This window comes from Annulohypoxylon maeteangense, assembly GCF_022496945.1.
Source record: "Annulohypoxylon maeteangense strain CBS 123835 unplaced genomic scaffold GGS22scaffold_8, whole genome shotgun sequence".
Taxonomy (NCBI): domain Eukaryota; kingdom Fungi; phylum Ascomycota; class Sordariomycetes; order Xylariales; family Hypoxylaceae; genus Annulohypoxylon; species Annulohypoxylon maeteangense.
Genome location: NW_025953255.1, coordinates 177,174 through 201,889, shown reverse-complemented (window position 1 = coordinate 201,889; position 24,716 = coordinate 177,174). Strand labels below are relative to the sequence as shown.

The 24,716-nt window shown below is 47.1% G+C and overlaps 6 protein-coding genes and 1 non-coding gene across 7 annotated transcripts; 3 read left to right on the top strand and 4 right to left on the bottom strand.

Annotated features, from left to right (window-relative positions):
* Positions 1-2,724: 2,724 nt before the first annotated feature.
* GGS22DRAFT_137230 (uncharacterized protein) lies at positions 2,725-5,810 on the bottom strand. The gene is made up of 3 exons (XM_047958618.1): positions 5,684-5,810; positions 5,196-5,378; positions 2,725-4,806 (listed from the first exon to the last, which is right to left on the bottom strand). Exons 2-3 carry the CDS (start codon positions 5,288-5,290, stop codon positions 2,775-2,777), a joined length of 2,127 nt encoding a protein of 708 aa, XP_047818839.1. The 5' UTR covers positions 5,291-5,378; positions 5,684-5,810; the 3' UTR covers positions 2,725-2,774.
* A 4,063-nt stretch (positions 5,811-9,873) lies between these two features.
* Positions 9,874-11,952, bottom strand: GGS22DRAFT_137219 (tRNA-splicing endonuclease subunit sen54 N-term-domain-containing protein). The gene is made up of 2 exons (XM_047958617.1): positions 10,290-11,952; positions 9,874-10,196 (listed from the first exon to the last, which is right to left on the bottom strand). Exons 1-2 carry the CDS (start codon positions 11,627-11,629, stop codon positions 10,187-10,189), a joined length of 1,350 nt encoding a protein of 449 aa, XP_047818838.1. The 5' UTR covers positions 11,630-11,952; the 3' UTR covers positions 9,874-10,186.
* Positions 11,953-12,161: 209 nt separating this feature from the next.
* On the top strand, positions 12,162-12,281 carry GGS22DRAFT_t66. The gene has a single exon. It is a non-coding gene; the product is annotated as a tRNA-Leu (tRNA).
* Positions 12,282-13,516: 1,235 nt separating this feature from the next.
* On the bottom strand, positions 13,517-15,563 carry GGS22DRAFT_137199 (arrestin domain-containing protein). Its single transcript, XM_047958616.1, has 3 exons — positions 15,013-15,563; positions 13,959-14,843; positions 13,517-13,896 (listed from the first exon to the last, which is right to left on the bottom strand). The coding sequence occupies exons 1-3, from the start codon at positions 15,100-15,102 to the stop codon at positions 13,654-13,656; spliced, it is 1,218 nt and encodes a 405-aa protein (XP_047818837.1). The 5' UTR covers positions 15,103-15,563; the 3' UTR covers positions 13,517-13,653.
* Positions 15,564-18,078: 2,515 nt separating this feature from the next.
* On the top strand, positions 18,079-19,212 carry GGS22DRAFT_162485 (cyclophilin-like protein). Its single transcript, XM_047961229.1, has 2 exons — positions 18,079-18,242; positions 18,298-19,212. Exons 1-2 carry the CDS (start codon positions 18,165-18,167, stop codon positions 18,718-18,720), a joined length of 501 nt encoding a protein of 166 aa, XP_047818836.1. The 5' UTR covers positions 18,079-18,164; the 3' UTR covers positions 18,721-19,212.
* Positions 19,213-20,852: 1,640 nt separating this feature from the next.
* Positions 20,853-21,492, top strand: GGS22DRAFT_200091 (uncharacterized protein; the record flags this gene model as incomplete). Its single annotated transcript, XM_047966394.1, has 1 exon — positions 20,853-21,492. The coding sequence occupies exon 1, from the start codon at positions 20,992-20,994 to the stop codon at positions 21,490-21,492; it is 501 nt and encodes a 166-aa protein (XP_047818835.1). The 5' UTR covers positions 20,853-20,991.
* Positions 21,493-22,207: 715 nt separating this feature from the next.
* Positions 22,208-24,377, bottom strand: GGS22DRAFT_179634 (PAP2-domain-containing protein; the record flags this gene model as incomplete). The annotated part of the gene is made up of 4 exons (XM_047963698.1): positions 22,208-22,293; positions 22,387-23,672; positions 23,775-23,991; positions 24,269-24,377. The coding sequence occupies 4 exons, from the start codon at positions 24,375-24,377 to the stop codon at positions 22,208-22,210; spliced, it is 1,698 nt and encodes a 565-aa protein (XP_047818834.1).
* Between the last annotated feature and the right edge of the window lie 339 nt (positions 24,378-24,716).

The window sequence follows — 24,716 nt, the reverse complement described above, 5'->3', positions numbered from 1 at the left end:
GATTATCATCGCGGACCAAGCCGATCCGTTTGGCAGCCTACGGTTCTCAAAGAGACGCACCGCAACAACCTACATAAGTTACGGTAATTTGTTTCCGCATCAAATCCCAACGTCCACGGAGACGACGCAGCCTCGGGCTAAGCCATCTCTCCGCTATTAACATAACTCATGACGACGAGGACATCGCCACACCCACCAACTCGAGAGTCGCTCGAGCCCCAAAGCGGCCGGGCCCATCTCGGCGACGTAACTCAACTTAACGCCAATCCCGATATAAGGCAACGATCATGGAAACGTCACGCATCGTCAACCAGACTATGCTAAACACTGCGAGGCCCCTAAAGCTACGACTATCGATTATATCAATCGGGACCGCATTTCAAAGTGTGGCAATGTCTACAAAGTCAACAATGTACATAGTGCAGTTGGCTATATCGTCAGCCAAGGGCGGGCTCGCCCGGGGGGGATGTTGATGGGAGGGCTAATTTTGGCAATCCAGCCCTTGGAGCCTACATAATAGGCTGCCGCAGACGGGTAGATGTGGCCAAGAGATTACGAACAGATGCTAGACGAGCGCACCGGAAGATGCCAGACGAGCGTACCGGAAACATCGTCAGGATTTAGATTACTATTCCATACCTTTTTTTTTGTAGCAAGGTCTTTAAAGGTCCGGTCGGATTTTCAACACAGGACTCCGCGATCATGTTTCTTGTCCCTCCGACACAGCAACAAACCTGAAGCGTCCACTTCAGTGAATTCGTTACCACACAGCTCTACTATCTACTTTATAAGGTTCCGTGTTTGACGCCGAGAAAACGGAACCTGTTGCACACTACTAAAGTTGCTGGAGACCAGTCATCCACGAGAGCGCCAGCTGGTGGGAATGGTCGGTTTGCACGTTTATGCAAAAGCTGACTCCTTTCATTCATACGAAAGCCTCTATACGTCCTGTGCGGATGAGCTTTGCTCTTGTAACCCAATACTTATCGAGCCACTTCGCGGAGCGCGAACGCTCAAGAACAATTAATTCCCAACAGCGGCACCTTGAAGGTTACCGATTTAAACCCTTTTCTCGGGCCAGGGAGGACTCATGATGGTCATTTTTCCCTTGGATCTCGTGCCAGACATCGACTTGCTTGGTCTTGCAGATACTGGTTACGAAGCTGAAGATATTAGCTGAAGTCTAGGTTGTCGGCGCTGCGCGACAACTAGTCATAATCCATTTCCTTGGGGAGAGGGGAGAAACACCCGGAGCTATATACGCTACGGTTACCCCTTCTATAAACGTTAGCACGGTCATCGCTATTCTATTCTATGGCTTCTCTGGGTACCTGGAAGTCAGATGCAATGCCTCTACTCCGGGTATGTGTGTACCCTAAAACGAAATAAACAAGCTCATCATCTGGCTGAGCTGGCTTCAGTTAGGTCATTTCCTTTGTAAGGCAATGCCCACTCTACTTCTTCGAATGGGCATTCTAAATATCCTGTACGCCGCTATTGCGCATCATATATGTACCTGTCTGTCAGCTCAGAGCAAAAATATACCTACTTATATAACTTACAACTCTTACTCAGACGTAAACAAGCTCATCATCATCACATCTTGCTGCCTCCTATGGTTGCGAATAGGGTTAGAAAAGTGATACAGGTGCGAATTCTACAGTATCGCAATGAGTTTAGAATTATCTCCTTTGTTACGGCCGGCATTTGCTATATGCCATGGCACAAGTACCTACCGCGGTTGTTATTTCTAATCCTGGTCCTTCCACATTGATCAGTGGGTGATCGGACATTATTAATCATAAGCAGCTGTGCAGAATTACTTAAGTAACCCTGTCAATTGGTCTGCGCGAACCTAAGATATTCATCTCTTACGACTGGAAGACGCAGCCGGCGACGGAATTATACGTTTACGCTACATAAACCGAAGACGAAGTTGCGCTTTTCGAGGGCTACGAAGCGCTACGAAAAGTGTCAACAAATCTATACCTATCACACATATACCAAACCAAAAATACACTCTACAACTATCCCTTCTACAAAAATACCCGGACCTATAGTAAGTTACCTAGTACCTACCTAAATAGGCGAAGCAGGGGATATACCCACACAGTCTAAGACAGTGTAATTAGCACATAGGCCACTTTTCAAACTCTATTCCATTCCAGTTAGCAAGCACGATTAAAGTCACGTAACAAGTCAAGACTGTAATAAATATCGGTACCGCATCGATTTATAATGCGATAGGCGCAAGAAGCTATAGCAAACACCCAACACCGAGCAACAAGCAGCCGTGAACCCCATAACGAGCATGCCTCCCGCATTCATCCCGATGCAAACCCCAAGTCGAAGAGAACATACGTGTTCCCGTACGCCATAAATGCAAGTCGTGATTTAGTTAAATTTGAGTGGCAGTGGTAGGCGTTTTTCAACCATGGTCTTAGTTGATGGTGAGAAAGGTCGGAGTAGGTTTCCATATGCTCAGACGCAATTAGACCAGAGGCTAGGTCATTGAATCAATGAAGAAAGCCGGTTGGAATAGTGAACCTTGCATATCAAGGATCGTTCAAAGGGGTATCACGTGGAATAGACGGAGTATAATGATGAAAAAAAAAGTCGAATGTCGCAGAGGTTATTTGTCTGCACCGATTTATGGCCCAGGCGAAAGATCATGAGTGAGAGGTGCCGATATATAGGGCAAATAGCCAAGGCATTCCGTGAACAATACGGATTTATGCGCTAGGCTCCTCGAAGGTCTCGCCTTCGCCCTCCTTCTAGAAGAACGTGGGCTTCGTCAGCACGCGGTATTCCACATAGTCTTCGCCATCGATATTGATAATCGTTCCTTGGCTGACCAGTCGATCCTTGAAAGGTCCGTTGGATTTTCGTTCGTATTTGATGCCTTGGTGCATCATGGCATCTCCGCGATTGCCATTGATAGGTCCATTGATAGGACCATTGGAAGGTCCAGCCAATGCCGGTCCATTGGCTGATCCATTGAGAGGTCCCATGCGCATGTTTTCCTGAGCGCGCCAAACATGGTCCATTCTCTGCACGTTGTCTTGGAAGTCGCGATGGGGATCATACATGCTAGGATTGAACCCGGGGCTCGCGACGGCGTTGCGATTGGCTTGGTGGCGGTCGGTACGCATCTGCACGGCTTCCATCCTAGCCACCTCGCGATTAGCGAACCCTTGAACGCGCTCAATAGGATCGTTACTAGGGGTTCGATTGATTTGACCAGCTTGTCGAATCTCAATCTCGGAGGGGTAGGAACGGGACTGTCGAGGAATTTCAGCACTTCTAGGCGTGGCATCTCGTCGCGCATGTCGTAGTTCAGGACTGTCTCGAACTTCCTCGTGTACACTACCAGCTTGCGAGGCAGCGTTGGAGTGATTAGAATTCATTTGAGGGCTAGCTCTAACAGGACTGTCTATTCCCGCTTGTGCTACGCGAATTTGGGCTTGATGCACTGCCTGGGTCTCGTTGGCTACCCTTTCAGCCGGCACCTCGCCGGCATCGATCTGAGCTTGTCGAATACGGACATATTCTTTGATCTCGGGTCGAATCAGATCCTTCAAGTGGTCTAGGAAGATAACTTCGTCATAAGATATCCACAATGCGCCTGCTCCAGTGGGGAAACTATCCTCCATGAAGCGACCATCCTTGGTTTCTTTAACGAGCTTTACTCTAAACATATCGTTAGCACCGAGGATGCCGAATACGGCATGCTTGTCGTCTTCGTCGGGCGGAGGCGACTTGCTCCAAACGCCAACAAGAATGCGCGTAGGCTTGCGAGGGGGTGGCAGGATCTCTGCCTGCGGTTGAGGTTCAATAGGACCAGCTTGAGACTGTTCATTACGTGCCAGACGTTCTTGACGTTCTTGACGTTCGGGACGGTCTGAGCCCTCGGGACGGTCTGCGGTAGAGCCAGCAGCGCTACCATAACGACGACGCTTTGTTTCTGGACGTTGCACAGACTCTGGCAAGTCTTGTCCCCAGGCTATGGCAGGTGGCTGATTTGTTTCCGGAGGTGGATTAAGCGAAAGACGGTGCTGAGCTTCTCGAACAGCTGCAACATCTGCTTCTTCGGTGCGCGTCTGATTTGTCTCGGCGCGTGCCCTGACGTATTCCTTGATGACGTTGTGGTCATGTCCGATAAGGTGGTCGAGGAAGACAATACGCTCAAACGTTACCCAGCTACCACCAGGGCCAGGGGGAACTGGGAAGAGTCGGACATTGATCGCTTCACCATTGAGATTCACATTCCTTATACGTGTTCGTAGACGATCTCTAGCGTCAATGAATCCTATCACCCTGTGCTTGCCTCTCTCGTTGGGAACAGGGGAGTCACGCCAATAACCAATAGGGACGTGTTTAGACTCGTCCTCGGCCTTCTGGCGCTCTCGTCTGCCCTTGCTCACGCTAGCATCGGTATCATAAACCGTGTCCTTAGCCTGCGCAGTGGCATCCCTGGTGTCATCGTAGTCATTTTCAAGAGGACGTTTGCGCTTGGGATCGCGTCTAACGTCCCGCTTAGGGAGCACCGGCTCATCGTCGTCAGCATCGGCCATGGTCACATCTTCTCGTACTGAAACGGCACGGCGTGCGGGAGACTTGGCACCATTTGCGCGGGTTCCCACGATGATCTCATCACCCAACACATCTGGATTGACACTAGAAACCGAGCTAGTGTCGGGAGGCGACGTCAACTTGTCATCGTTGGCTGTATCATCAGCCACATCGTTCACTTGTGTATCTGTTGCAGGAGATGCTGCCTGCTTTGGTTCAGCAGAACTGTTGCGCCTGAGAATCATGTTAGTGAAAACATCTTGCAAAGAGTATGGGAGGCAGCATATGAAGAAAAATACAATGAATGACTTGATGAGTGTGAAGATAGTTGCCGACGCAAACGAGGTCGAAGTACCGGAGGCATCGTTAACTAGCGTACCAAAGCACGCCCGCCACCCGTATGATCTTGTAGAAGGGATTGAATAAAGAGGAATTTGTAATCGATGCGATAGGAAATGTAAAATATTTGACTAGGTTTAGGGGAGAGAGATAATTCAGGGTTGAAGATGTAATGGATAGTGAAGTGGATATCAAGTTTCGACGAGGGGTCGTAGAAACAAACTGAGGACGAAGCCAGGTGAAGTGGTGGGGGAAGTGGGAAGAAGGAAATAGAGGGTGCTTACTTTTCACTAGAAGTAGTTTCTGCTACTTTTTGATCGGTGGTATCAGTAGTGCCCGGCTTACGCTGGTCGCCGTCTTGGTTATCCATGGTGGGCATGGACGCCAAAAGTTCTGCTCGAAGGCAGGTGCGGGTTGATTTTTAACGGCGAAAGTGTTTAACGGCGAGGAGATTATGGCAGGTGAGACTGTATATAGTCGATATCATCAGTAAACCAGCTATAACCAGAATAAAAACTACCAATGTAACGGTAACGATGTGGATACTCCGAAAGAAAATATCGGACGCCGATAAAACTATACATAGGGAAAGAGCGCCCCATATAAGAAATAAGAATAAATGATTGCTCGGCGCGATAGTAGAAACTAAGGGGAAATGCGATATATGGTGAAAAGAGCATTCACTCAACTGTGAGCTTGGCCGCGTATCGCGTCTATGCTAAGGTAAAGTATGGTGGAACAAGGAAAATGATAAAAGGCGAAAGAGGCTTACCTAGGTAGTCTTCAAGCTCAGCTTGAGATTCTTGAATGGTAGAGAGGTGAAAGCTCGATGTAAACTTATGCTCGAGATAAGACGCGTAAAGTAAAGGACTTGATGTTTTTCTTCAGTTGATAGAGAAACATGTGGGATTGAAATAAATTGGCAGCAGCAGTTGTAATTGATGCCAGGTGAGAATGTGTAAAATGTGTAGAAGGTGTAGGTAGAGAGTACTGTGTAAGTAGATAGATACCTAGGGTAGGTAGACGAGGTAATGAAGTTAATGTGGAGAAAAGTTGACGATAAGTCAGAGCGGAGGTAGAAGAGAGGCTAGTTCTCGATATAGAGTTAGCATGACATGAGATATGTAACCACTTGGGCAGCTTGGCGTGTGCCTAGCTACCTAGATACAGAAGGCCAAAGATCAATAGAATGGTCACGGACGAGGAGATGCCACTCAAAGGAATCATATCAGATATCAGGTATCAGGTATCTTGATACTTCAAGATTTCCTATCCCCTCATCAGGTAGCGATAGGTTTGAAATAAAATAAAACATAAAATTAATTGATGACAGGTTGTTGAGTTGCCGAGACCATCTGATCCAATTGGCTCGTGGATGATTATGTCGGAAAAGGGCATAGACAGCGGAGAAAATGGAACGAGTAGATTTGCAGAACTTACCGAAACAGGTTTTGGTTGATAGAATTGGCAGTTTAGAATTGGGAATTGGCTGATGATATCGAAGAAGTCAAGAAACCAAATTATAGTATTTGATTCAAGACTTGGAAGGGGGAAAAAAAAAGATAGAAGACACGAGACGATCTTCAATTCAACCAACTTAGTAGTGTAAATACGGAATACCAAGGTAGCTGAAAAAAGTTGAAGGTGGAAAAAGGTTAAAGGTGGGAAAAAAGAGGGTATTGTGAGAACTATCCGGCAAAAGTAAGCGTAGATGTAGAAGCGTAGGTAGAAAAGGTAGAAGGGTATTGTCAATCAAAAGTTGTCTGACCCAAGGGAAACCTGAACAGGGGTTTAATGGTTTAATATTGTGCAATACAGCAATTTTCTTAACTAAGGCCCGACTAGGGGTAGAACAAGTCAAATTTTTGATAAACCTGATTGGTAGATCACCTTCGGAATACTTCATTACAGGTACTATGCGTAGACTACCAGCCTAATAATTCAATTGCGCTATTGCCCTATCGATAGAATTTAAAGAGCAAAAAAGTCGTCGTGGTCCCTCCTTCCAAAACTCCAGACTCCAAACTCCAGAACATTGAACGACAAGCTACTTCTATGTAGGTACCAGGTACTGTTCAGATAGGAAACGTATGTGGAAGATACCGCAAGGTAACCCAACCCAACCAAACGCCGCAGAAAGGAATATACGAGCTTACATATATTATTACTATGACCAACTACTTAGTATGGCCATCAATGATCGATGACTTATATCACTTATATTACTCAAGTTGTGACATAAGTAAAATAGGTATATAGTACCTACTAATTATACCCGTACTTAGATGCTCCGCCCGGCAACTTAGCCACATCGGCATCGTCCATTCTTATCAAGCTAAGTTGTCTCGGTCTATACTTAGCGCGCCCTAGATCGAAACGGCATGTGGCTGGCTGGTTCTCATTGGTGTTGCTCTGCATTGTGTAACACGTACCTGTGAGTAGAAATATCAATCCTACTTAAATCCTACCTCACCTACCAATCTGTTGCATAGGAGGATCGAGGAGAGATATGTTGAAACCCAATTATATCAAGTACATTCAATTCGGGTATTAAGCAGAACAAAAATGTCGCAACGATTAACAAGTTAAGGCTACCAGGTACGCGACAATCAGCTAACCACCTCACCGAAAATCTTTTAATACCTTCTTTTTGGAACTCCGAGGCTGAGAATAGTTAGCTGAGATTGTTTCTGTTGCTAACCACAGTTTGTTTTATTTTTCTGAGGTCGTACGTGAGGTTGGCTGAGTCATGACGTTGGCCTTTTTCGAGTTGCGTGTGTTGTGGCGCAAGGGCGTTCATCTGTCATTATCTACTTGTCTTAAGAAATGACACCTTACAACATCCAAATCATGATACTAATACTCAACTTACATATACATAGGTATATATACCTAGTATCTACTTCCTGTGCGCTAACCTTGAAGCACATGCGAAAGTTTAAAAATAAGATGTTCCGTACTTATTTGATGTTCCGCTTATCTCCAACATTTCTAGCACATGTACGCATGAGCAGGAGCATGAATAGAAAAGAATAGAAAAATGGGTCAGAAATTAGTCCCTAGTAATAATAGATGTTTTTGGTAATTATAGCGTTGATGTCCATTTAGCCCCAGCCAAAACTATTGACATTGGTTAATACATTGATTAATATACGTACTACGTAGGAATGTCCAGTTTAGTATGCATACCAAGTACTATAAACACAGCAGATAATGGTAGCAATTGGTTCCGTGTCACCATTTACCTACTTATACCTACCTAGGGACGATGAAGTTAGAAACTAGTAGACACTAAAAGTTTTCATCGTCAATTCCCAAGTGCCAGGTTGGAAGATGGTGGGGTCGTCGCAGAAAGTTTAGAAGTTGGCGAATGATACTAGTAATAGAAGTAGGTAATAGGTGCAGAGGGCAAAAAAGTCATGAAGAATGCAACGTGGACACAGTTCAACAATGCATGTTTAAACTAGACTCTCTATCTCCCTCAGTAATCGAGGTGTTTGATAGGGTGTGATGATACATGATACACCAGATCTTACGCCATCATGTCATCACTTGATTCTCTGCTGATGAGCATTACCATAACATTGCCATAACATTTCCTCGACTATCATCAATTACGTGCTCGTGCGACGAAATCCGGTTGATCTGGTTGATTGAATTTGTATGAGTGAAGTTGAATGAATGAATTGATTGAATCGAGTAACGAATAGAATGAGTCTTCGTCGGTCTGGCCGAGGGGAACACAGATAACCTGGAATAATTTAAAAACTCAATAACCCCTCCCAAACTGCCTAAAAGCCTTCCAATTGCCTTGAAGTAATATTATGCTCTCGGTGATATTCGTACGATAAACCAATTCGGGTTTCGTACAGATAACTCGAGACTAACAATGACACAGTGAAAAATATATCTAAATCATCCCAGTCATGATTGCAATTATGATTGACCTCGAAAGGTAAACTCCTTCTTCTCTTTTTCTCTTTGCATGAGACTTGTAACTGATTAGTGATAAGGAGAATTGAAAAGAAGCAAAGCCAAGACTTTATTACCCCTGCAGTTTCCCTGTTAAACCCGGTTGAACTTACCGGTCCGGAAGATGTACCTAAGTACCTTTAATAGTCCGGATCATGTGATGACTCCGGTGGACTCCTATAAATCTTGTTCTCTTGACAATCTCTTCTAAGACTGTTGCGTGACTCACGTGCCGTATTATTCCATACCAATTACAACTCTATGCTTTGATAATTCTGACAACAATTCGGCAACGGACCGTGGATATGAACTGATTGCACTTATCAGGCATCAAGAGAACATGAAGAAGAGGAAGATGGATATGCTACTGTAGCACCAGAACTCATTGCACAGCTTTCGTCTTGTGTCCCAACAGGCGAGACAGGATAGATACATCCCTACCGACACGACTGTATCACAGCGACCAAACCCGCAAACCTGTAACAGTTTGATGGACTGTTTTCTTTTCTTCGATATTATCGGTCCGTGTGGCTCCAATTAATACAGCTTCGTCATACTGCACATCTGCAGCTGTGCTACGGATCCATTAGAGGAAACTGGTTGCGGAACCCTCGAAGAGCCATTTTCTTTGCTTCGCTCGTGCTCCACCTCATCTCCCCCACGCTCGTGGAATTGCCCGGACTTTAGGTTTACTTAAGGTAAATGGGTAACTACATGCATATGTTCGCGCATGCTTATTAGCTAGCAAACATGTCTACGTAGGAACGTACGATATGAGCAAGATTTTACATATCTTGAATACTTTGTATATTTCGTAATGTCTCAGATCGATAAGACCTCGGAACGAGAACCTCTTTTCCCTTAGATTACTTAGTAGAGACGCCAGTATCATCTACTCGTAATCAGTTTAGCCATATTAACTGTTCGAAACGAGTGTTCAAAATGAGGATATGAGGCCATGAAAAAAAAAAAAAAAAAAAAAAAAAAAACTGGTTATTTGTCGTTACCTTGTGCAACAGGGCAGGAAGTGGTACTCATAAACTAGCAACTCAATCATAAAAGGAGGATATCATGAATAAACAAAGAGATTCTCCGTAGAACACATGGATCAACGCGGATAGGCACCGGAGACGATCAAACAAAGTTGTGAGACAATCCGATCTTCGGACCGCGATGATTCTTGAACCCCGCGATTATATCGCCGCATGTTGTAAACTTCAAGAAGCAACTTCCGCCTCTCAATCCCACTAATACCTACCTACCTACATACCTACCTACCCCAGGACAACCATCATCCTCACCCTCAACCACCCCTTCCCCGCCCCCCTCTCCCCCGTCCCCTCCCACCCCTCCCACCACGTCCGCCCCTCTTCCCCTTCCCACCGCCCCCCGCCCCGCCCCCAAACCCCTCATACAGCCTCTCCTGCGCGAACGCCATCTCGCCGAACCGGATATAGCTGATCAGCCCCCTATCCACGACCGCAACAACAGCGTTGCGCCACGCGTGCTTCAGACGTTTGTACATCAGGCCCTGGTTATTCCTATTCACAGCCGTCCCCTGACCCGAGTTCGGGGCCTCAGGCGGATCCCACGGCGACCTGACCTCCAGCAACGCAGTAAGCTGCTCTAGCGTCGGGACAGCGGAGGCGCGCGCGTCGACGACTGCGATCCGGAAGTCTGGGGGCGGGGGTTTGGTTTTCGGGAACGCGGTGCTGCTTTTCCAGACGTGGAAGTGGATGTTGAACGGCTCCTCCGGGGATGGCGTGTCTGCTTTCGGCTGGGGCGTGGGGTTGTGGCGCGGGAGGAGGGCGAGCTGGGTGAAGATCGGGGTGTAAGAGCGGTATAAACCGGGTTTCACGAGGGGGCCGAAGGGCGGGGGGGTAGTGTGTGAAGATATTTGTGTAGGAAGGAGGGAGATGAGCCATTGCCAGAGATTCTGCGGAGGAGGTTTGGCGGGGAGGGGTGGTGGGAGGGGCAGTTTCGTCGCGCGCATGATCTTGTACCCTGTGCGGCGGAGGTTGGCGTAGACTTGGTATTTCTCGAGGCTGACCTTGCCGCGTTCGCCGTCATTGCCGATGAGCAGCGCGTAGGCGGCTTGTAAACTAAGCGGCACCCCCAACTCATAGTCCTCAAACCCCTTACTTTCAACTCCAGCCTCGTCTTTCACCGGAAACACATCCTCAATCCCCCTAGCCGGCCACCACAAATCCATCGACCCCCTCTCAACAAGATACAGCGCCTCCTCCGGCAACAGCCACGTCCTCAACCACCCAGGCGTCCCCTTATACCCCTCGAACCCCGTAACAACCCTCCCAACACTCTGGCTCAACGGGCCCTTAATCTCCTCCTCAACAACCACAACCCTCTCCCTCGCAAAAAGGCCCGCGCCCTTCTCCCCCTCGACCTCCGCCTCAGCGCCCGACGCATCAGCCCATTTCTCCGGGAAATACCACCCGCGGTTACAATCGCGCGGCTTGTGCGAGCGCGTGTAGCTCAGCACCTCGTGCATGGCCTCGCGGCTCGCCTCTAGCGCCCCGGCCTGCGCCCGCGTGCCATGCGCCTCGAAGTCCTTTTCCCCGCGCCGCAGCGTCTTCCCCGACGCCTGCTTCTTGTCGAACAGCGAGGCGAACAATCGGAAGTCCTGGGTTTCGTCCCCGAGCGCGTCTTCTAGAGACGGGGCTTCGCCTTCTTCGCCTGCTGCGAGGGCGGAGGAGGTGGGGGTGGGGTCTTCGTCGTCGAAGGCCATTTTTGGGGGGGTGTGATAGGTGTGGTTTTCTGGTGTGGGATGGTGCAGTGAGGCGCTGGTGGTTTGAAGGCTGGGGAATTGGGGGTTGTGTGATATGTGATAGAGGATGAGTATTTCACATGTCGAGCTTGAAATAACTTTTGCTCTTCACCTTCAAGACCAGCACCCGATTTTGTCAGAAATCCGTTATGAGGTGAATATCTTGAGATTGCCGCCTAGTTAATTCGAATTTGACTCAAATTGTAATCATGATAACTATTTCTTGCCCATGTCTTCTAACTCAAGTTTCATCAAATAAGAAAAGTTTGATTTGAATAGGTAGACTCACTTCGAATGTTTGATGTGTTTCGTACATTCAGTGTTGTATTGGGGAGGACCCACCCACACTCGCACATGCATCTAAATTTGCACAATCAGCCCCCACCCTTGAAGTCAGCCAACTAACCTAGCACACAGCCAATCAACGCTGTTTCTGCGAAAAGAGTTTGCTGCTATAGACACTATTAACAAGCAAACTCTCATCACCAGAAATGGGAGTTTGGCCGAGTGGTTAAGGCGTTGTGTTTAGGACCCTATGAATCTTCAATCTGAAGTCCGTAGAACATCTGACCCGCAATGGGAAACCGCGCAGGTTCGAATCCTGCAGCTCTCATCACATTTATCTTTTGCCATTTATTAGAAGTGGCATGATTTCCTTTTTTTTGCTTTTTACTACTGCTTCTTGTTTCTCTTTGCTTATTACAGGGAATCTCAAATTGTACATATTGAAGGCTCGCTCTGTCATCTAATACGTTTTTACACTTCAGCTTGATTTTGGAAAGGCGGGGTAACTTTGATATTGTCGATCAAATTCCGTATTTACACGATACATACATCCTCAAAAGGGACATAGACATGATTCCCAAGACAAATAACGTCAATAAGCTTAGCATTGACTAACGCGTAAGCTATTTGCCAAGTTGCTTTGCTCAAGCAGCCTCGATCGAAATTTCCTATCGCCTGCGCAATGAATGGTAGTACCTAGTATCGACACCCGCGAAACCCTTTGTGGCTTCTCTCCCGACTCATATCTGCTCATATCTACTTATGCGCGCCCCCAGTACAAAATTCATCACAAGTGCAAATATATGTACACGTAATTGCGATTTCAATCATTCATTCCAACTATCTTACGACCTGCAGGTTATGGCAGCTCCTCAGATAGAAATTTTGTGAGCAAAGCGAGATATGCTTCGTTTTCTTGCTCACTACTTCTCCCACAGCATATCGGAATCTCAAAAAGGTAATCCATCACAAGATAGTGTTTCCAAGCTCGTAGCTAAATGAAAGGAGAAATTTAGTCAACGCCGTAGCGATTAGACTCTCCTTGAACGCCCGGAATCCGATGCGTTGTATCCCGTTCCTCGGGATTGTGCCGTTCTTAGGGAATAGTTCATATCCGTAACGCCGTAAAGTCCGCCGCGGTGGCATGTGCCTACCAAATGCGCGGAGCCATTTCCAACCAAATTCAGACCCTAGAACTCCATTGCTTGCATCTGTCTCCGAAAATCCCAGCGATTATGATTATAGAACGATTCCACCAAAGCAAAGCCTACATACTCCCCTATGCAAGCCACTAGGAGAAGAGAAGAGATCTTATATAGTTGCATTAGCTGATAAGATGCGAGTCTGGGTGAGTCTCAAAAGCACCTACTCTCCTCGCCAAGTGGAGAATATGACTGGATGGTTTTGTTTTCGTACACGAACTTAATATGTAGTTCCTATAGTCGTGGTGCTTCAGGTTCTGCTCGAACTTAGATTGTCATGACGTATTGCAGAGGAAATTGCAATTCTTCGGATTGAAAGCTTCGGCGTAAAAGTATCCGTTCAAATGCTCAGAAGCTAATAAAGCAACCCAGCACCCGAAAACCTACAAGAGAGTAGGCTGGTTGTATCGATCGATTCATGTAGCATGATGCCTCAAGTAACCCAGCGTGGCAGAAGGTGTATCGTTCTGCCCTTATGAAATAAAAATGTCGTTATATTCATTCGATCAACGGCTTCTTCTGCCCTCCCACTGTACATATTCCCAATGTCGCCATAGCATTAGGGTCGTTGGCCAAGACGATATTCCTCGCCGGTAACATCGGGTTGTTCGGGTCGATGGATGAGGCATCTTTGGCCGCTTGCTCGATAGCATCCATCTCTTCTTTGCAAGCCTGGTGGTCGAGCGGGCAGATGACGATAGGTTGTCGTAGGGTTATATCGCGAGCAGAAGTTAACTGCGCCTGTAATTTAAAGTGTTAGCATTTTCACTATCCTTTCCTATATCTCTAACGTAAGCATTTACCTTGATTGTTAGGTAAAATTCAATTTTGTAGAGTGTAGATGTGGTCGTAAATGATGTGACTTCGTAATTCGGGAAGGCTGGTTGTCCCCTTCGAATAATGCCGTTCGCGTCCCTCAGGTCCTTATGAGGAAAGATAATTCCCATATTCGTCACGTAGCCTGTCTCAGGTAACTTTGTTCCAACAGTTTGGGTGTATTTCTGTAGCCTGTTGACCTTTTTGGTTGGCTCATCCCCCTCATGATTATACGTAATCTCCTCTTCGATTGCGAGAGTTATCTTTTGTATGGTAACTTTCCTCGCCTTCGCCATCCAGTCTAGATTCGGTGCTAATTTAACGTATACTGTTATCGGGTCCATAGGTCCGTAACTCCACCTTGGAAGCGAAATACCGAGAGAAACGATGTTATCGGTAGACGCGACTTTGTGCTCTGGTCGATTGTACATTCCAAAGGTCGATAGGGTATCGTAACGCTGCAACGGTACGGGGAATGCGTATCGATTCTGTACGCTCGGTCCCTGTTGTACTGTTACAACTAATTCGTAGAATGTCTCTGCGGTCCTGCTCGGAAGCTGTAAGGATGCTGGCGGTATTCTTCTGTTTATCTCTTCCTGGCCTCGCCCAAATGGGATAAACAAAACAAACGGCAGATCCATCGCGACAACTTGTTCAGCGTCCCTGCCTGTCGCGCACCGGTATAACAAGAGTTCCTTTCCAACGACATCGGTGGTATCGCGTCGAGGTGTTCCTAGGTGACGTTTGGCTACATTTTCGGCGGCCGGGTGGATTGTTTCCCTTCTGTGTAGACATATTCGCACTAAAGAGATAGCGACGGGTGCGGAATAACCCGTTGACGGTCTGATCTCGACTTTTCCCTCGATGCGCGGCTACGTACGTACGTTAGTCCAGGTCAAGGTAAGTAATTAAATAGAAGTATTGTATGAATCTTAAGCTTTGGTAGCCGGCGCCACAAACCCCCCGCATCGAAGAGGCGGAGATAAAACGATCGATCAGGTAAATGGGATGGAAGGATTGAAGGGATTGCGCGCAACTCACCAATGTTGCCGAAATGCCGGGGTATCCAACTAGAAAACTACTATTCGGAGGGCCAGAAACCCGGACGAATGCATTTACTCGCTCCGCCATCTTCGCACGCCTTATCCGGTGGGTGGTAGGAGAAAGACTCAGCGTCGGCTAGGCGCATCTATCCCTCGTCGACGGCTACGAAGCCGGTGCCTTCTTGCGAAATGCGATTGTTGTAATAATCCGGAATAAAATATAGCGGGCATTACATGTCAGATGCTAGCCGTCGTAATGGGTATTTGCAGACTCGGCGATAAGACGAATTTATGGCCGAAATTATTGTCGTTCAAAGTAATGACCAGGTGCAGATGGTGACTACGAGGTGTTGTGTTTTTCGGGGAGAGTGAGGACGAGAGATTGCAAAGGCGGGACGGGACCGTAACAATTGGAACTTGGGTTGCTAGGTAATGGAAACTGGAGTGGCTGAGGTAAGGAAGCGCGAAGTTGGCCGGCGTTATAGGTAGGCAGCTGGATAGGTAGGATGAATGCCGGTAGGTAAATGGTAATAGGTAGTAGGTAGGTAATAGTCAGGTCGGCAAGGTAGACAAGGTAGGGTCACAGCCCGCCCGCTTTGACAAAGAGTCGGTCGGTGATTGACAGTCTATATCTCATGGATCTTCTTCCAAGGTTGCGAGGTTCCAAGGTTCCAAGATTTCAAAGCTCCAAGAGGATGTCGACTCGATTTCGAACGTTGAAGTCGGTAGGTTTTTACAGCCGTGGAAGTCCGTGGTTCGATTTCTAGAACTTAGAAGGTCGCTTACACGCAGATAACGGTAACCGAAAGAAGGTCAAAAGGTGCAATGCTCAGGTGTGGAGGGATACCTTAGGGGAGACCTTAGGGAGAACACAGGACATTTAGGTTATGGGCGACATCCGCTTGTGAAATCCGGGCAACGGGCAGCGAACAGCGGGCAGCGGGCAATAAGTTAGTTACATTGATAAATTGATCCCTTTTCCTTTTCTTTTTCCCTTTCCCCCTTGTTTCTCAAGATGTCAACCCCACAAGTTGGTTGTCAAGGTTGTGGTCGTATTGCTGTCGAGCAAATCGGGGGTTTCTTCCTCTCATTAAAATTCGGGTAGCAAGCTGAAGGAAGCCGGAGGGATAAATTCTCCCAGAATTGTAAAGTTGGAGGCGCAGAAGGGTTAGAACATGGTTGCAAGGAAAGGTGAGAAATCTGACTGACACCACCTGCCCTGAGGATTGAGGGTTTGGAAGCTGAATGGGGAAATTAGCACCTTGTACATCCTAAAGTCCAAGAAACTTCCACCCATCTGAATTACCTGGGATATGAACCGATATGAGCCAATAGATGGCCGTTCCGAATCGGGCGGTTAGGTACTGTGAACAGTGTGGAGTGGGTACCTACCACGATAAGGTACAGTACCGGTACATCCAAACTTTCGAATTTTAGGGCAATAATTTAGGTATCCACCAACACCTGCCTTACCAGGCACCCTTCTGCTCTTTTACACATCCTGGATTTAATATGGATGCTCGTCCCTTTTCAACATGTGCAGATCATATTATCGCATAGCCCTTCATCTGCTTCAATTCCTTTACTATTGGAAACAAATGCGTTTATGTTCATAACTTAAACGAGAGGTTCGCGCAATTACTACCTAGTAGGCACGCAACGTACGAATTGGTAGGTAATATTTAGAAGATTCCGTTGTCAATGACGACACAGGTGTACTAAATTGGCGAAAGGTTCAAGCAGCGACCCTACCAAGTACCTGTGTTGTACAATCCCAAAAATCTAGGACTTAAGACTTAGTTCAGCTCAACATCATGGTGCCAAAACTAATACCACTAGGGTTACCAATTACCAGGGATTTATCATGAGGACATAGTAACCTTGAATCTAGGTACCCAAGCAGCCAAGTAAACAGACCTTATTTTTACCGACCTCGAAGACCGCCAGTTATTGAATTGAAGTTATTCTGGATGTAACATTTACCTCAGCAACAGCCTGATAAGCAGCATCCAGGCACCTAGCGAAAGGGGCAATAGCTAGGTGTCTACAGGCATGAATGATATTATGCATACAGAGTTCCCTTCGCGTGGAAGCATTCTGAAGCAGAAATGTGTATGTACAGAAATGTTCTTTAAGTTGGGGGCCGAAACAGGAGCCTAAGCCTGACAACCTGGATGAGGCTGACGATCCTGAACACCACCCCTGCCTGGTTTCTGTAATTGTGGTCTTATTGCTGTAGAGTTGTCTTAGGCATTAGGCTTAATTCGTATTAGGGTAGAGGATTCTTTGAATTGCTGAACATTTAGAGGGTTTAGAAGCTTAATTATTCTTATAATACATCCATATACTACCGGCTGAGATATACAGGTAGATATAGTTTCGATTATTTATAGAGATCGCAACTAGAGATGACTATAGGTAGGTACTTACGAAATAGCCAACGACAACACAATGCGAGAATTAGGTGCTCGTTAAAACCACCCAGAGCCAGTAAATTATTCGACATCAGCCGTACCTAGTGCTTACAGAAAATACCTAGATGATACGGAATCAATCCTACCAATACACTGCGAGCTGCATGCGCCATTGCCGCCTAGCGATGCAACCCTCTCTTATGTGCCACCCTTTTTGCGGGAAACCAGTCGAAGAATGTGTCCCCCGGAAACAATAGGATGATTCGCAGACGTTGATCCCACGTGTCTCTCACCCTTAGAGTTCCTTTGCACGCATTCTGCGTGCTACATAGTACATATCACTGTATGTAGGTAGGTTCGAGGTTGCAGAAAAGGGATAACGACGAGGTACTTCGTATATTCATACAATACATCCAACCAATAGATGCAACCCCCATTCTACAATTCTGCATCGTCACTGCTGGTACTACGGTACTACCTAGCAGCCCTAACTAGCCCCCTGTCCAATGAATTTAGGGCGGTAACAAACCCCACACCAACCCCTGGATTTTGCTCGATTTAGTCTCCTCCACTCTCCACCTAAGCAATATGACCCCACAATTCCAAGGTTGTTTATCATTTATCATTTATCGTGAACCTTGAATCGTCAACTTTTTTTGAACTTCCAACGTCAATTTAAGTCAACGCGAACTTCGCCCGTCGCGTTCCCACATGCCCACTCCCAGCATAGGACACCATGTCCGTCACTTTACATACCACGCAAGGTGATCTCAAAATCGAGGTCTTCTGCGAGAGCGTGCCCAAGACCGCGGAGGTATGTCTGATCACCCTCCACTCAGGAGAAGGCTGACAAGCTAACTACGCCATAGAATTTTTTAGCTCTTTGCGCGTCGAATTATTATGACCAATCTCCGATTCACCGCCTGATTCCGGGCTTCATGGCTCAGACAGGCGGTCCCGCAAATCCAAGCCCAGATAATCCAAAAGGCGGTCGATCGATATGGGGCGGTACATTCGAGGACGAGATTCGCCCAGCTCTAAAACACAATGCGCGCGGCATTGTATCTATGGCGAACAAAGGCCCAGGTACCAATGGCTCGCAGTTCTTCGTCATATTCGATAAGGCACCACATCTAGATGGCCTCAATACCGTGTTTGGCAAGCTTATTGGAGATGACAGTCTCGTCACACTCGCCAAACTAGAGGCGCTCGAGGTAGATAAGAAGAATCGGCCGAAAGAGAAGGTATTCGTTGAGAAGGTCACTATGCATGCCAACCCGCTCGCAGTATGAATTCCAAAAGATATATATCCCCTCCATGCTATATGAGGACTCACAGCCAGAGACTATGATCAACAAGGTATCGAGGGCCTCTAAATATTATATTTAAGAGGCACCAGTCATCGAAGAAGTTAATCATGACATTATAGTCGCCTACTCTACTTCGATCGCCACCCGCCCTTTCTGTTGCAGAGCTTGCCAATTCACAGAATAGGCCCTTCCCCCTTTATCAATGTGGCGCATCACATAATGACGCGAGTGTGTCTCGTCATATCTCAAGATCTTGTCCAGAGATCTTGCTCATCCCATAGCACACCTCACGAAGGAATATTAGCAGAGCTTTGTACACGAGACTACCAGGCCATGGATCGGGGTATGGATTGACATATCAAGTATTGTTGGTTAGCGTAAGTCTCATGAAATATTATGAGGTTCAAAAAGTCCATAAATATCGACTACCTAGTGCCTAACTACCAAGATCTTTTTATATCTAATCACCTCTCGGAAACGTTATGACACTAAGCATTCTAAGATTCAAGTTGAAAATTGTTAGTGATACATCCTACCAACTGGCAGTACAGGCTTTTGATAGCCTCTAGTACTGTGACTGGAAATTATAGGTTTATATATATATTAATAAGTCTATACAATGAAAGTCTATGTATCGACGAGTTAACTTACAGACAAACACCACCTACATATCACCCTGTCGTTCATATCGGCCTAGTTCTGTATGGTAACGATGTATTCCTAATCAAAACGTGAGAAAGCACCTAGTATTTATCAAGTCCTTCACTTGTTCAGTGATTTATACAAGCCCGATTGTGAAACGATGGGTGACTGAGTATGATTGAGAGCCCAGGTACGATTCTAAATCCAAACAAACCTCCTCCAGTTTTTCTATTTATTTACCTCGCCAATCGATCAAATACCTAACAAAACACTTCCATAATCCCAATTACCATATCCGGATTATTCGCAAACATGAAGACTATCTTTGTATTCGACACTAGGGAAATCATCCTCTACAAGCTGCCAAGTGATAGTATCGAAGGTCAGTTAAATATGATAGCCGAAATACACCACGAATCTCGATGCTAACTAGGCTCAGAATTCAAAGCAAACCACGAATTCCTCGAAGTGCCTTCTCTAGGACACAAGAAGGTTGAGATAACAATTCCTTCTGAATGGGGGCCATACAATATCGCAACAATTCACCTTCCCATCCGCGCATATTTGAGAAGTAAAATGCCCGGCGAAGAAGTGGTTATATGGGCAACTCTTGGTTCCCATCTACCCGGTTTGAGACCACAAGTAGAACTGGGCACAGCTTTGTAGCAAGAAAACTAGGTATGAATTCGGGGGATATTGGGGATTAGGCAACCATGCGGTACGCTGGGTGGCAGATATGTGTTTGGCGTCGGTAGAGCGTGGAAATTAATTATGGCGGCGTGGCATGCTGGCAGTAGATAGGATAAGGGGAGTTTGATATAACATTCCACTTGTCATCTGTACCTCTACCTCTACACTAATAACTTGGCGCGCTTTTAGAATGCCCAACCTCTAAGTTGATTAATTGCTAAGTACCTATTGATATTTTACAGGTTGTTATGATAGTATGCTCATTGAGACTTGTAACATTTCATCTTTGAGAGTTGCGATACTCAGGGGTCTTCCCGCTGGACCTCAGTCTTGAATCTCGACATCGAAGCTACCTAGGTAGCTAGAGATGGAAAGGGGTATCGCAGCGAAGAGCATATGACATCGAGCTAAATCTTAGCTCATGTCAGCACCCGCACTCGAGAAACCTTTGACTGAAGTTTATCGTGAACAAACTCGGACCACCCGCTTTGGTCGGTAATCCACCACTACGTGTTTCGCAAGCCAAGTGTTTTGCGGGATAGATGAGACCTTCGAAATGGCCTTACAGCGCATAATTGAAGCTTAAAACAATCTTTTTCTGATCGGAGGTCATCCGATCGTGAGCTTGAGCTTAAACGCACGTGTGGCGCTGCTCGTCTTCTGAACTATGGAACTGTAATATCTACAGACTCGAACGCTATACTAGCGCTTAATGTATAGAAACTGAGAGGGTTTTGGAGGAGGGGAAATGAGGTTGTGCGTCGAATCTCATCACCTATCTTCCTTAGGCACAGAACATCCGAATCCCCCTTTTCCAACGTCGATAGACATACCATAACATAACACAGTACACGATCCCTTTCAAAAAACCAGCCTTACCGACAAAACCATCATCTAACAAAAGAAGAAAAAAACAACAACATGATAAACTGGTCCCCCTTCGCGATGGTCGCCTCCCCGGCAATCCTCTTCATCTACAGCGGGCTAACGCTCTACGTCGCGCTATGCATAATGCTCGGCTTCAAAGTAGCCTACAGCTACGTCAGCCGCGACGAGTGGTGCTGCTACCGGTGGTGCATTCTTCCGAAATGGGCGCTCTTTATCATGATGGCGGTGCCTCTGTCGATCATATTCGCGATCATCATAGTCCCGGTGCTATTCTGCATGTTCATGTGGGTGTTCGTCATAGACAAGATCAGGCAGATGTGTGTGCGCAGGAGGAAGCGGAGACGGGGTGGGAATGATGTCGAATCGGGTAATGGCGGTGCGAATGACGATGCGGCGAGTTGGATTACGATCGAGACTCCTGTGCCGGGTGCGCCCCGTGACAACCAACATACTCCGATCCCGCAGACGGAGGAACGCGCGACGACCCCCTTTCCCGAGAGACCCGCACCTGTACATATTCAAGGCGGTATCTGAAGATACATTGCGTGGCAATTAGAACTAGTAGATATTGGTACTAGACCATATAACATCCCGGAATGTAAGTCAGCGTCCTTGAGCTAAGGAACTTGTTCCAAATACTGACTAGGTGGCCCTATAGAACCGATGTGTTGGTAGACGGGTTAGGACGGGACGGAAAATCAGGTTCGACTTATAATTAGAACAAGATGGATGTATATAGAATGGTCGAAATCTATACTTCAATAATTAGCAAATACGCATAGTTGATATAAGAAAGAATACACAATATAACCGACTCCTGGTACCCAAAATTCAGATTGAATCCCATCCGCAGCCCGGGGTGCAGCTCATTTCGACCCGCCTTCCCTTCCGCCATAAACCACAATTCCACAGACTAAGACAGCACAGGATAAAAAGTGATATTATCTACCAATACCACCACATACAAAATATATATACAAGAAACAATCCTCCAAAGCGGGGCCGTCCATCCAAACCGCCCAACCGTCCTAGATCAGATCAACGGAGCCAAGCCAAGACGCGATCACCCCAACGCCGCTCGATGTATTAAGAAGTTCGCAGTCGTCGCGCTCGTGTCTCGTGACGGGAAAGACAGGACGACGCGCGTCACATGCATGATGTACAGCCGCAATCCAATGCATTTCATTATCAACTCGTTACCTTAGGCCAAACCCCCTCTGTACCAACCGTAGTAAAATCTTTACAAGTCCTATGCTACACGTAGGTGTCCGGCGCCTAGGCCGGGGATGACTTCGTATAGTACGGGTATGATTTCGACGGCAAGCCAGCCGATTCCTACCGCTCTTAGTTAGTATTGATATCGCAAAATAGCCTCTAAGATTTGATATTCAAGTAGTTGTAGTAGTAAGAGGGAAAAAAAGAACTCACCGGCATAAACAACAAGCTTCGTAACAACCTCGACATCATACCTGACCCGGGACTTAACCAATTTCGAGAAGACCTCGTGCTCGCCCAACTCGTCCTGCTGGCCTACATACACGTCGGGTTCCTCGTCCATAGTAGCGCTCTCGCCCTTATCTCCGACCGTGATCTCGACCGGCGAAACGACTACTCTGCCTTCTCCCATCATCTTCTCGAAATCGCTCGGGCGCTGTCTGCTGCTGCTATTACTGCTGCTGACGGCTATATTCTCGTCCTTTAGCTGTTGCTGTCCTAGACTCTGCTGCCGAATATCCGGAACACTATCCTTGCTCCTCAGCCCGCCGTTCCCATCATCGACGCTCTCCCTCCTCCGCCTCTCTCTATACGCTAACGTCTCGTACGCATCCGCCGCACTTTGCGGACCCACGCTCACGCTCCTCCCGCGGCCTGGGTGCCGTACCGCTGTAATAAGCCCCGGGAGATCGCTCACATTCGGCATGACGTTGTCGATGCGCAGCTTTAGTGGAATGTTTTTGTACTCGGAAGCGGGGACGAAGAAGCGGCGCGGGAGATCCAGGCTGCTGTTCTCCATCAGGCGAAACAGGTGCGGAAGACCCCGCAGCAGTGCGGGCTTGGCGACCTCGCGCCACGCGAAGATGACTAGAACGCCGAAGAGGATGCGGGAGATTACGACGAGCCACCCAAGCGCGTACAGGTCGAACGGGATGTCGGCGAAGGACGAGCGTCCGAAGCGCCATGTCCCGATCTCGAGGCCCATCATGACTCCTGCGAATGCGACGCTGTCGTCGAAGCAAGGACAATCGTCCGCCGGTTCGGGATGGACTCTAATTAGGACGATAATTATTAATAGCATGGTACATAAGCTCGTCCAACCGTTAATCTGGAGATAGGCGTCGAGAGCGGGGCCATAGTAGAATTCTATCAGGGACAAGACAGCGCCAAGGACAGAGCCGAAGATGACGTCGACGAAGCCGTGCATACCGCAGTATAAGCGACCGAAGATGATGCTAATTGCGTAGAAGTAAGCTAGCCCTTCAAGGGTGGACTGGGTGCTGGGTTGAAATTGGTTATCTGGAGATCTTAGACATAGGATAGCGTAGACGGCGACTGAGACAGCATTGGCAGAGTGGGTCGATGGGAACCCATACTCGAGTGCCGCAGAGCCAGACATAGTGATACGATGGAGAGGTGGTGATAGAGGGCGCGGTAGAGAGAAGAAGTCCTTGACAAAGCCAGTAAAGAAGACGCCTGTCGCGAGGATATGTACGATTCTGGCAGCATGTTAGCCAAGCGACATTTATATCATTGCAATATCGTATCCCTCTCCTATCGCATGCATCCTATCTTTCGAACAAGGGTAGAACAAGACATACCCTTTTCCAAAAGAGCCATACCCGCACCAGAACATGATAGGCAATCCGATCATGAAGAAGGTATGTGTTCCAAGGTTGGCAGTGATGGCGAAGTAGCTATCGAGCGCAGGCGAGCGCAAGGTAGCCTGTAGCCAGGCCAGATACGGGGTTTCCCATCTGACGAGAGGAAGGGCTCGCTGTCGCAAGTCGTACCGCCATTTTGGAAGGGCGCGCTTGTCTGTAGGTAAGAAACGAAATCCGTCAGCATTTGAGTCGACTTTGTTTTGTGTATGTGTATGTGATCAAGTCCCCCCACACGCTAAATCTTGGCTTTCGACATGTGGTATTTTTGTGTGTAGCCTTGCATCAAACTCCCAACATTTATAATTGCTTGATTTCGCATGCGCAAGCATGATTCGGATGTTGTTGAGTTGTCGAGTTCTCGAATGGTCGACTCGATTTTTCGCATGGTTTCCTTTCCCCTCCCGCTCGTATTTATAAAAAGGCACACGTACAATGATCCAGACTGCGCAGGCCAGCGTCAATCACAGGCTCTTTCTCCTCCTTGACCTTCACTTTCGCGGACCCCGCTACGCCATTGGCGTGGGAGTGACTGGTATTCATCGGATCCTAGGGTTTGTCCTCCTAAATATGGACAGCTGCATGAACGTGCGGGACGAAGTTTGCGACGTTCCAGTCTTGGTCGGGGCAATTGTTCGAGGAGAAAATCGAAATTCGTATACGGCACGGACGACGGCGCATCGAAATTCGGTACTCGTCAAGTTGAAGATTGTCTATCGATATCTGTCCGCGATCGATAAAGGGAATGATATAGAAAAAGAACCGAAATAAAATATATCTACAAGATAGGTACCTATATAATAGGTTATTAATAATAGTAAATTAGGTACTCTGTTTAAAAAATGTAGGATTGATAGGACAGCTTTCTAAACCACGATGATC

What these genes read in the sequence shown, in the direction of transcription:
- GGS22DRAFT_137230 (XM_047958618.1), bottom strand. Translation starts at nt 5,290, where the DNA reads ATGCCCACCATGGATAACCAAGACGGCGACCAGCGTAAGCCGGGCACT. An exon ending in GAAACTACTTCTAGTGAAAA is followed by an intron (nt 4,807 to 5,195) that starts GTAAGCACCCTC and finishes CATGATTCTCAG; the next exon opens with GCGCAACAGTTCTGCTGAAC.
- GGS22DRAFT_137219 (XM_047958617.1), bottom strand. Translation starts at nt 11,629, where the DNA reads ATGGCCTTCGACGACGAAGACCCCACCCCCACCTCCTCCGCCCTCGCA.
- GGS22DRAFT_137199 (XM_047958616.1), bottom strand. Translation starts at nt 15,102, where the DNA reads ATGGCGGAGCGAGTAAATGCATTCGTCCGGGTTTCTGGCCCTCCGAAT. An exon ending in CCGGCATTTCGGCAACATTG is followed by an intron (nt 14,844 to 15,012) that starts GTGAGTTGCGCG and finishes GTACGTACGTAG; the next exon opens with CCGCGCATCGAGGGAAAAGT. An exon ending in AATTTTACCTAACAATCAAG is followed by an intron (nt 13,897 to 13,958) that starts GTAAATGCTTAC and finishes TTTAAATTACAG; the next exon opens with GCGCAGTTAACTTCTGCTCG.
- GGS22DRAFT_162485 (XM_047961229.1), top strand. Translation starts at nt 18,165, where the DNA reads ATGTCCGTCACTTTACATACCACGCAAGGTGATCTCAAAATCGAGGTC. An exon ending in GCGTGCCCAAGACCGCGGAG is followed by an intron (nt 18,243 to 18,297) that starts GTATGTCTGATC and finishes ACTACGCCATAG; the next exon opens with AATTTTTTAGCTCTTTGCGC.